At 36.2% G+C, this 12,460-nt stretch overlaps 1 protein-coding gene across 5 annotated transcripts in view; it reads right to left on the bottom strand.

The window, feature by feature from the left end:
• The window catches only part of DOCK4 (dedicator of cytokinesis 4), a 223,790-nt gene that overhangs the window by 58,364 nt on the left and 152,966 nt on the right, over window positions 1-12,460 (bottom strand). For all 5 annotated transcript variants that reach the window (XM_036400467.1, XM_036400468.1, XM_036400465.1 and 2 more), the window contains 4 exons: window positions 11,140-11,332; window positions 7,720-7,847; window positions 5,404-5,538; window positions 1,330-1,428 (listed from right to left, as the gene is read on the bottom strand). In XM_036400467.1, coding sequence (XP_036256360.1) covers window positions 1,330-1,428; window positions 5,404-5,538; window positions 7,720-7,847; window positions 11,140-11,332 — 555 coding nt within the window. The remainder of the gene's footprint in view (window positions 1-1,329; window positions 1,429-5,403; window positions 5,539-7,719; window positions 7,848-11,139; window positions 11,333-12,460) is intronic.

The raw sequence follows: 12,460 nt of genomic DNA, 5'->3' as shown, positions 1-12,460 counted from the left end.
TCAAACACCATTCAAGCATTAATTTCAGAGATTTTTCATATTCTAGAAGGAAGAAAAGTTTGAATAAACTGAACACTGTATTTCACAGATATATCAAACAGAAATAAAGCCTGAAACCTCTAGGAACACCTAGAGGTTCAGAACTCACACAAAAGGTAAAATATTTCAACTAAAAATGCCTGGCTTTCATAATATTTACAAAAAATTGCCTAAGGATAGCAACTATGCTAGGTGAAAATAGATGCTATATTGCTTATATAACAATAACTCACCCTATACACCTCCTAGGTAGTGCTCTTGATTTCTTATAACTTCTTAGCAGCATTTTCTATCTGTCAAGCTCTGTATGACCACCTCACTCAAAGAAAAGACAGAAATGATATGCTCTCTTCAGCTCTAAGCAGCTATCAGGAATTTAAGTAAATCTGAAATTGCACCATGACTAGACTCCCCTTCCCGGCAGCACTTAAGTATATCAAATGGTAATTAAGGAGTAACACCTAAAATATATTATCACATTAGGACATGATTACTGGCTAAATAATGTGCATAAATGATTACTCAAGATTTTTTGTGTGGATCAAATTTGGTACTATATAACTTTCCAGGGTCCAGTAGAATGGAAATCTTAGTGGTAACATTTATGCAGGAAATCTTCAAGAACTTCAAGAAAATTTTTTTTAATCCCACCCCTCCTCCATAAAGCAATTAAAAATGTTTTATGTCCACAAACCCAGTAACTCAATTCCTGAAACTGGTAGAAGTTGTCTTAAGAGACCTCTGCAGCTACTCTTTTCTATGATTGAAATGAGCAGACAGACATTAGAAGTCTGACACATCCTCCTGCCAATGGACATGCTGCACAGCTAAGAAAAAGGAAGAGTTAGTTGATTATGCATTTCTCAAGCTGCACGTTTGCTATTGCCATACATAATTTAATTAATGAAAAAAATAAGCAAGTATAATAAGCCAAACATAAAATCCCCCAATTGTCTGACAGTAAGAATCTAACAAGAGCAGGGTAACCTTAGACTGACACAATCTTTAGGAGAGGTTTAGAGGATAAGTTCATGGCTTTAAAGAAAATTTATAGTTTCCTCCATCCAAATTCACTCTGTTGTCATTGCAGAAGCAATAACAGCCTTGCCCCACTGTGAGAGTGGACTCAAGTTCCCAATAAAAGCTGTGCAATAGTTAGCTAATCTGGAAAACACATTGCATTTAAATACTGAAGTGATTCATCAAAGCACAGGGACATCTTAAAGGGAGATAAATCAAAAAGAAAAATAAAAAGGCCTAAGCAAGTGGAAACACAATTCTGTTACTCACCCTCAGATCTTCCTTTGTATTGAAGCTATCAAGAAGCTGCTGATAATGTCTATCAGTCATTTGTCGCAAGAGTGACAACAAACAGGAGACAAATTCCCCCTGTTCAGATAAGCCAAGAGGAGAAATATTAGAATGTTTTCTGCACTTGAGCTTAAACTCTTATATTATAAGCACTTGAAAATAATTAACAAATGCAAGGGAAATTATTCTACAATTAGGCTTCAACTCCACATTTTGTGAAAATACATTGATTGCACTTCCTTCCCATTTAAGGAAATATTTTTCCCTAAATGGAGTTTATTTGCTTGAAAAAATGTATTTTAATTAGTTCCAGAAGGGCTAAACCAGTAAAATTTTTATTTGTTATTTATTTGTTTTCCTTGTATCTGTTTTTAAACAAATTACTTAGATTTCCAAAATTACAACCTCTTTAGTCAGCTCAGCTTTGAAACAAATATAAACAAACATATTTTGCAAGAATTCTGGGAAGAATGCTATTGTTTTCCTTTAGGGAAGAGATGAAAGGAATTAGCTGGGAATTATTAAAAACATTCTGTCATCTCAAACCCTCAAGATTTGTCAAAAAGAAAACTCATTCGTAGGACTGAACAAACTTCAAAAATGTTTTGATCAGAAATTTCTTTGGGCTTACAGTAGAATATTTCATTGAAAGAGCAGAGAACTGCACTGGGTATCTCCAGGGAGCAGACAAACAGCCAAGATATTATAGGAAGGAACAGGCTCTTCCATTCACCCTTTCCTGTCTGCTTATTCAGTTTTGGACTGGGAAGAAACACTGAATGGTATCAGTCAGGTCTGACTGCAGAATTGATGAGGACAGGGAAGAGTCAAAGGTTTGGTTTGCATCCTAATGCTTAGAAAGAACAATTCTGAAATCTCACAAGCTTGCTAAAGAATGGGAAATATATTTTTGCCTGCATCAGGAATGGAGAATGAGACTGAGAGAACGGACAGGTGATAACAGTACTTTAAAATGGTGCCTTTCATTAGCTTAGCAAGTGAAATTTTGGGAATATTTTCCTCCGTCTTTCATTAAAAACAGAAAATGATATTCAAAAGAAGTAGTGTGTTTTCACAGGAATGGCTGTTCTAGATTTTTCATTGGAAGGCCTAATTCATTTGTGATTATACATGGTAATCATGTGTGAGGTGATTGCTTTCACTAGCAACATGGTGATACTTTACACTGAAGTGATTCTAAATGATTCTAAATTTCTTACTTCCCTTTGTTTTACAGTAAACATAGCATTCATAGAAACATAGAATCACAATCTCAAAACAATATCCTAAGGCTACAATATCTCTTAATATTCATGCTCTGGGCATAAACATAAAGGTTACAGCTGCTGTCTTGTAAATATCTGTATATCCAATAGCTAGCTTGAGTTACAAAATTCCTTCCCTGCCTAGGCATTTTAAGCAGTCCTTTTTAGTCACCTTTTTTCTGTGTTTCCACATTTGTTTCAACTTATATAGTAGTATATTAAAAATCACAACCTATTATAGAGAGCTGTACTATTATAGTTGACAGACAGTTTAGTGTTATAAAAGTATAAACTTAAGCTTATTGTTAACTGACTTCTAAATTTGAGCTTTTAGTTTGAATGTAGGTAGCTATACAGGCTGGTTTTTAAAATAGCAATGCACATTCAGCCTCATTTGTTGAGCTCAACATAAATGTATGTTGTAGGATTTCTGCCAGTGTTGGCCACAGATTAACTTTCAAATCATGCACAAAAGCAAATTCCACACACATAACAACCTTGCTAAAAAAATTTAGGGCCCAATTCCAGTGTCAAAGGTCAAGCCAAGCAGTACACTAAAATCACTTAGGTAGATTCCTTAAGTAATTTTTTGTGTCTTATTTCAGGAGCACAATTATTAAAAGCCATGGAGCTTTCAATTAAATTGCAGCTCATTTAGGTTCTGAGGGACTGAACTTTCAAGATCTAAAATAAATTAAAGTTCACTTTAATTGGACTGCTTTCTGCCAATTCTTTATATGCAAAAGCATTTTTTCTGAAGGAAGTTCAAAGGTCTAATTCAGTGACAAAACAAAGTAGAAATTTCACTTTCACCATTGCATTAAATTCCACGGTTGCCAATGCAACATCCGCAACACTGTCACCCTGAAGCCACGTCTGCTTCATGCTCAGTTTAAAGTATCACACCCGCCTTGCAGGTTACCACTGAACAAGGCTGCTGACTGAAAATTAAATGATATCCAGCTACCAAAGCTGCTTGAAACAAATGGTGGAGTCACAGCAGCACAAAGCCCAGTGCTGCCTGATCTGATGCTGTTTCTTGGTGAAGAAAAACAGTGACACATGGGCCTAGGAGACCATACTCAGATGGGTTTGGGACTACTTCCACAAGGAGGACTATGTCCCATTCAAATCTATGAGAGAATTTTATTAAGTGTGCTCCCATGGCACATCTCACAAGGAATTTTTTATGACACATGCAGTTTGAAATAATGGCAACATACTGGAACAGACTCTACTGCTGTACTCACAGTGGGTACCATATCATACATCCTCTACAAATAGTTCCAAGAATCTGGCTCCATGTGCTGCCAGAAGCCCATACTGCATGATATTTCTACATAAATGTATATAATTGCCTTATGCTGTGCTGTGAGTCACTTCCACATTAAGTATTCTTTGAGAGCTTGCAGTGACAATAACATGGCTTTTTCTCATGCATAAAAGAAAATTTTTCAACTTGAAAGCACTTTCAGAGTCTAATTTTTGATGGTGTAAAAGAATTACGCTGTCATGGTGTTTAATGAAAACTTAATCTGCAAGCAAGGGGACATCTCATAACAAGCCAATAAAATAAGAGCCTTGCTACACTAATAGTCTAACACTACCATCCTTTCTTTAGCTTTGATTTCCTTGTGGTGGCCTGATATGCCACATGGCATACATTTGCAATTTTGTAATTTAAAGAAAAAACCTCCCAAACTCTTATATGCATATTGCTGTTGAACCACAGTGATTAAGCATAATGTCATCTTATCACAGAGCTTGGTCAGCTCCATAAAATACTCCATATAGAGTTTGTTCTCTGTGGGTCTAAAGTAAGAGAGAAAACAAGGAAAAAAAAAAAAACAACGTGGCAACACATTATTTTTTCTGCAGTTATTAAATGCTTTTGAAATGTTTGATCTCAGAGGAAATTCTGGTTTGAAAAGCAACCCTCTATTCATTAACAGAAACTATTACAGTGTAAACACTGAGCAATTAATTAATAAATGTATGAGATGGTAAATCACTCAGCATAGTCTGTTTTCTGCACTAAATGCTAACCCCTCACATTTTCTTGGGGTCACATCCCTGGCTATATTAGAACCAATTTTCCCTTAAAAAGCAAAGTGAAAACCTCGCTGCAAACAAAGCAAAATAACATTTCATTTTATTTGATCAACACTCATCACAAAATTTTCTGTAAATGCCTATATTTCAATCTTCTAATTTCCATGAGTTGTTATAGCAGGTTCACCAAAACATCATTTGCTAATCTTCTAAATCCATCCTGTATGCTCAGCTTCATGTGACAAAAACAAAGCTCAAATGCTCAGCCCAGAGAACAACAAAATGCCTCTCAAGTAATAAATTTAGATTAGTACAAGTTATCACAGATTCTGCAGGCATCTTTAGAGTTGTTTCATCATGAAAAAATGTATGCATTTTAGGAACTATTATTGATTGGTTCTCTTCTATTTTCAGGAATTCAAATTGAAGGAGAGTTTCAGAAAGCTATTATATTGCAAACAAAAGGAACATACTGAACTCATTACTAACCTGAAAGTTTCAAAAGAAATGTCATGTTTTGGGTTTTTTTGGTCACAATCTATAAATAAACTTAATGAAAAAGTTACTATATTCACTAAAAATTAGTAGAATGCAAGAAAGGTTTTCATTGTCCTCCTCATTCACTCTTTTATACACAAAATCTAACACTGTGAATTACAATATAAAGACAATATAGTCACAAGTCTAGTAGTCCAACCAGTGACAATTGTGGACTCTTTCACTGCAAGAAACTTACAGTCACATCTTGAAACTGGAGGCGCATAGCAGAGCCTGATGGCTGTGGTCGGCTGGTGATCTCTAGTATGGTCCTTAATAGAATATCTAGCAAACTGTTTACAATCACATCAATTTCTTCCAGGACTGATTTTTCCTTAAATAAGAAATAAAACATTTAAGATTTTAAAACAGAAATATGACCACAATTATAATTCCTCTGATGGAGTCGTAGAAACCAATTACACTTTCACTATGAATGCTACATTCAAGAAACAAGGACTATTGTCTAATTGTTGTTAGATAGTGTTTAATTCTATTCTTTTTTTTCCTAATAGTTTTCCATTAATTGCATCACAGTTACAGGGATGACTTTGAATATGTAAATATTCATCAAATTACCATAGCTCTATGTCTTCACTTGACATTTAGAAGAAAGCAGTAAATAATATACAAAAACTTTTCGAGCAAGATTTTTATAGGTAACACTTATATATCTTCTGGGGAAATTGCCAAGAAAGGCTTAAAATCCAAAAAAGCAAAATCCTGTTTTACACTTTGAAACTATCAGCAGAAATAAGCAGATGGTGCCCAACCTTCAGGACATGCTTCATCAGTAAGGCCCAGCTATGCTGCTTCCCAGCAGCTGAGCAGCACAAACAAATCAGTCATTTATGTGAGCCCACAACTGCTTGCACATAACATCAAAACAAAGGAATCGAAGTGTTCACTGCCAAAAGAGACCGTGAATACCTCAGTTACCAGCATGAAAATACTGGATAAAGTCAAGTTGTAGTTACTTCTCCTTTTTAATTCAAATGGAAATATGCTTTCCCTGCTTCAATGTTTTAAGTCTCCACTGCAGCAGAAACCACCATCTTAATCTGAACCATTTTGTCCATTGTTTACCATGACCCTTCTGCACAGAAAGAAACACCTAATAATCAAATGCACACAACCAAGCTAAAACTCAACTGACAAATAGATCAACTTTGCTGACATTGAGGTGTAGGAGTGATTTGGATTTTTTCTTTTGTTTATTTTTGCTTCCTAGACACCCTAAAGCATATGATTTGTAACAACACTCAAAATTCCTTTTTAGACTTAAGTTGAATCTAGTATCAATCCATGTTCTTTATCCCTTCATCTAGCATCAAAGAACTGTTAAACTGGCTTCTTATGACAACAGACAGTACACAGTATATTTAGGAACTGCATCCACCATGAGGACCCTTCTCTTTACTACTACAAACTACTTTTGGAATGAGCAACAGCCTTAATTTTCAAAGCTGCCTTACTGCAAATTCACTTGTTCCCCCAATCTCAAAATCATCTTCATTACAATGGAAGGACTGAAATTCTGTACTGATGTACCAAAAAAACATGCCAAAGTCACCAAGTTCTTAATAATCTCAATTACTCAAAGAATACTAAAGATAGTATCTGCATATCCTGAACATTTGGGAGAGTCTTATGTAGATATCCACTTGTAATTGTGTACATCTCTGGCTTGGTGACTCCAAATGGAAGATCTCGTGAAATGCAGACCAGACATGTAAAGTTTTGTCCCAGGCCAAAACCACAGCTCTGCTTTAGTATCTATCACTTTGTCTTGTGATGAGATTTTATACTTATCTAGGAGCAGCTGGAAGGAATATGTTGTTGCAGTGCCAAAGGTGCAAGCCACATCCATATCAAAGCACTGACAGAGCAAATTTAATTGCTGAAAGTGGTGTGAAATGAAGAAGCACATAAAGGAGCTCCCACTAAGCATTACAAGGTAACATATGCTGCCCTCGACATGCATGTATTGCACTAATTACATGCAATGCTTGGTTTTAATTGCCTTATATCCTGTTGTCTGTCAGAACATATCATCACCTTCCCATTTGCAATACACCTGTCTGAGCAAGCTCTCATATGCAGCTTTCACACATTAATTAACAAACTTCAGAAACTGGCCATAAAGTTTATCAACTAGCAACCAAGTGCAATCTCCCTTGCAATACTCATATCAATCTCTTTATCTAGATCAGCCCTGTGTCCCCTAAGAATACACAGCCCACAATAAAAAATGCCCCTAAAGAAAGCAGACATTTCTTTCTTTCCAACACAACGCTCAAGAAGTGCAAAAGCTTGTCAGAACACTGTGTGATACAATTAAAATACTCATGCATGGAAAGAAAAGGGTCATGAAAAAGTCAAAATGGCATGTTTATGTAGATTCATTACACAGAGAACTCCTTAAAATGCTCTTGGGCAAGGTCCAGCTTGTGTCATTAAATGTCACTGAGCCATATAAAGAAGTTCAAGTGGATGTGACATGGTGTTTACTCACTGAGCTGTTCTTCTTGATGAGGCAAAATATGTTGCTAAGGATACGGGCACACATTATAAGGTCCTTCTGCTCTTGTAAATGCATGTGGAGATGATGTAAAACTACTGGAAGAAGAATGCATCGAGAATCTGGAAAAAATGAAAAATTTCATGAATAGGAGCTTCTCATAGAGTAATTTAATTTTAATACATCTATCAAATATGTCTTCAGTCTTATTTCTGATAAGGAGAAGCTTTTGCTAGCTTTAACAAATAGGTTTGAGAAGCAGAAGCTTTTACTTCACAATCATGAGCAAATGTTTGAAGAGTAAACAATATGCTGAAAGTCACTCTGTTATATCATGGATGAAGAAAAACACCACTGTGTGGAATATACTATATATAAAAGAAATTTTAAGTATTTATTGAACTGTCATCCAAACTTAATTAAAAAAAAAGTAGAACAGTAAAGTCTCTAATCATAACAATGAGAAATTATGCTCTAGTGTTCCTGCCATGTGACAGGATCCATTTATACGCCAAGGTTCTGACAGACTTCAGCAGGAACTTATGATACTCTACCAAAAAGTTCTACTTTACAGCCAGCAGCAGTATTTTCAGATTTCTTTCAGAATTTTTACTTTTACCGATTCCTCACTCCTACTGAGTATGAGCAACTTAGACTATTTATTTCTACATAAAATAATTTGCTTTTCCACTCTTTCATTTTCTAAACACAGCTCTTTGGTGTTATTTGCTGCCCTGATTTTGCTGAAAATTATGCAAGAACATAATTAACATGCTACTTACTTCTGCTGCTTCTTATTACAATTAAAGAAAATATGAAATGGGAAGAACCCTAATACTTACACTTGTGATAACACTTTTAACACCTATTCACAACTTGATAAATGGGAAGGATATCACCTGTTTTCATTTGGTTGTTGTTTTAAAATATCTTCCATAATTAAGAAATTCTATTCCCATGGAAATGTACTTGAATAATTTCCTCTATTAAAATTTTAATGATTATATGCTGCATTATAGATATATATTCATCTACTCCCTTTGTTCATTAATGCAATTATATGCTAAAAATGGATTTATCTAGCTGGAAAATTACTCTTTTAAAACAATTTTGCCATGCAGCTATTGTTTGTGGATTACACTTTCTAGAAACACTCTCCCCCTCAATTATTTCCTCTACTTTTTTGATGAGGAAGAAGAAGATATATTTATTCTGAGATTTTATTTCTTTAATGTTTCTGTTGCTTACTGAAACAGAGCACTAATCTTGTTCTGCTTGACTATCCCCTTGCTTTCATTTTCTAGTCATCTTTATAATAAAAGACAAATCACATGGACAAGCCCATTTGTACACACTATTTAGGTATATTCGTATTTTTGAAATAAAAGCTTGCTTGCTTTTTTTAAATGGGTGTTTCATGATTATTATTTATTCAGGTATACCTCTGTATCTTCCTGCTAAAGAAAATAATGATCAAAGGCTGTAAGGCAGTAAGCAAATGGCCATCAATCAGTTGAAAACCAGTGGTAGAGAAGCCCAGCACTAGGCAATAAATGGCCTTTCTCCAGTGACTGCTTATTCTGCAAGTGCCTCAGCAGGTTTTCATCAGGACTGCCCTGAGAGTTCCTATCTGCCTGCAGCACCACAAATGGGGGAAGATTCTCAAAGAAACCAAGGCAGCATATTCTTTCTCTCTACCCCAGAACCTGGCTTAGCCAAAGGTTGTCCCTGGTGTTCTGAGATGTCAAATGTGCACAGCTGCCAGTGACCCATCCACTGCAATACTTCTAAGGTCAAAGGGTAACTGGGCAGAGAAATTGCCAATGTGCAGAGCTGCGGTTATAAAAGTGCCACCTTCTGATTCCCACTGCTAAATCTGCTTATTGATTCCTGCTGGATGAAAAAACAGAGCTAATGCCTTCAGCTGAAGAAATAAAGCAGGACTTTTCTATTTGTATAAAAAAGACTTAGCTCCTGGATTACAGGGGATAGCTCCTTTTCCCTGCATTCTCTTAGGCCTTACACATATTGAATTCTTGACTATCTTGTAATCCATCAACAAGATGAAGGGTTCACTGTAAACCAGTCTGTGATTCTGTGGCTGGGGTACTGTGCTGGCGAGCAGGTGATAGAAAGCTCAATCCAACCACTCCTCAACTCCACAGCTCTCACAGAGCAGTAGCAGTGGCTCTTTCACACATTTTGCGTATGAGCACTATTGCTTGGGCCACAGATCCTCTCTTCCAGCTACAACTCAAATCCCTCAGTCCAGAAGGTCAGAAGAAATCAGGAGCAGCCCTGTGCTAAGGTGTTTATTCTTGGTTAACTCTAAATAGCTTCCTGATGAGCCCACACAGCATTTGGCACCTCACCTGAGGTGCCATCCACTCTGTCAACTGCTTACACATAAATGCAGCATCATGAACTACATTTTGAAAATGTCCCAAAAGTCTACATGTAGCAACACGTGACTTGTAAATAGCAACTCTTACACACAACACGGCCTCAGGCAAAACTGAGCATCCTCATTCAACTGTTTCAAGTAACCCATTTTTGCAAAAGCTTCATAAAATGATCAGAAACTCTGTTTTACCAGACCAAATGGGCAAAAAGCATCTTGCAATGACTTGCAACACTATATGGGAAGCAATAGTGCCAGTTATTCAAACAACCACCACATATATCACAGCTTTAGATATATTCCTTACAAGTCCAGAATCTAAACACCCCTCTATCTTGATCTGCTAAGGTGGAGAGATGTGGTACTACAGAAAAGGAGAGCTGGCTCATTCACCTCTGGATTCACTAAGGACTAGGTGAGAAAGTTTGGAGAATATTTGTCTGAGTTACTCTTTTTCCTGCTAATTGTCAGCTGCAGTGTCAGCCACTGGATATAGAAAAAATAATGAGCGCAAGGAATGGTGCAATAATCAGAACTCTGAGCCATCACTCACTGTCCTAATTTTTCTTCTATGCAGGAAGTCAAATTAGCTGACTGTTTTAAATGCTAATATTTGCCCTTTACAGATATTATACAGAAAGACAAGGAAAAAATCATGACACAGAGCTTTTCAAGTATGTGCTTGGCATAATTAGAAAGAGGGCAATCTTAGACTTTGGGCAATCCTTGTGACTTCCCTATGCAACATTAACATTTAATACATAGCACATCTTTCCTCCCTGATTTCCATAGAGTGGTAATGCCTCTGCAGAGACATACTTTCTTCAGTCTAGTATATTTTAAAGATTACTTTCAGAGGGATGATATTAATTTCAATTACTGTACCTAAACAGATGGTCAAAGCTTCGGCCTGCTTGGAAACATTGAACACTATTTCCTTCAGCACCTGCTGGCCCAGGTACAAAGCACACAGTCTGAGCTCCTCCTCTGCAGGCAGCCCAGAGTAACCTTACCTGGGTTAGTGTACAGGTGACTCTCCACAGTTTTCCCAATGCTCTGCAGTTTAACAGCTTGAAGGGACTCATCCCCATGCATGACTGTTGGCAGGCTGCCTAAGGCATCGTGAACCAAATTTGCCACTTCTCTCACATCAAAGAGCTTCAGAAGTTCTGAGTACACTGATGGGAATGAGCTGAGAAACACAGCCTAGGGTAAAAATGGACAGTCAGAACAGTTTTGACATTTATAGAATTTAATAAACTATAGAAATTTAAGTAACTCTAGAGAAATGCCTGGCTTGCAGGGTAGGTAATAGCTTTAAAATCGTTTTATTTTCAGAATGAACAGGCTCACATTCATTAACAGACTTACACTTGTGACTACTTCCTTTAAGTAATATTTAATGATTGCTAATCCCTCCCAGGACAAAGCGCAAGTTCAACTCAGAACAAAAATATTTATTCTTTAAATACACATATGCTTCTATGAGAGAAAATTTTTAAAAGGATGGCAGAATCTAGCTGATATGATACAAAAAATATTTGTGTGGGTTGGTTTACTTTGTTTTAAGGTAAGTAGTATAACAGTCTCTGTATCTTCCATTTTTCAAATACTGAACATTTTTATTTTGGAGTGAGGCAGCACTGGTAGTCCTGGTTCCCTTCAACAATCTTTAAAATGGGTCAGAAAGTCATTGATGAATTTAAAAACAAAACATTGAAAAAATAAGGAGAACAATGCCAGAGGAAAGAAGCTAAAACTGACATTCCCTTCTACTACTCTAAATCCTGCTGATTGTGAAAAGTTACACACTCACATTGGTGGCAGAACAGGCTAACATGAGTTAATACTGAAAAACAATTCTAAATGTGGTTATTTGTATTCTTTTGTTGCCTTTTGACTCCAGCTGCTAACAGGATATGAGATGGAAGAACTACCTTTCTAACTCTGTTCTCTCTGATTTGCCATTTTCTTGGTGGAAGAGTTTTCTACAGAAATTTGGAAAACATTAATTCTTAACAGGATCTTAACCATCTCTGTTTACAGAAACGTGGGAAGAGGATGGTATATTTATGAGCATTTAATGCAGAGCGCTGTCTCCTGTGTTTTGCCTCTACACTGCAGCACTAGCCCATTTTTGTAGTCACAAGGGAAATAAAGATATCATCTGAGTATTAAACCATATGGTTCATCAAGACTTAAAAATTTTCTGTAAAGCATGAGAACTCTGATAGTAGTCTTTTGTATGGCTCAAATTCTTTAGTAAAAACCAAAACAGATAAATTGTTTTATTTGTATCCATCGACACAATTATTATAATTCAATATAAAATGC

Source organism: Molothrus ater, chromosome 5 (assembly GCF_012460135.2).
Source record: "Molothrus ater isolate BHLD 08-10-18 breed brown headed cowbird chromosome 5, BPBGC_Mater_1.1, whole genome shotgun sequence".
Classification (NCBI taxonomy): Eukaryota; Metazoa; Chordata; class Aves; order Passeriformes; family Icteridae; genus Molothrus; species Molothrus ater.
The sequence above is the reverse complement of the archived record's forward strand: the minus strand, read 5'-3'. Positions and strand labels throughout refer to the sequence as shown.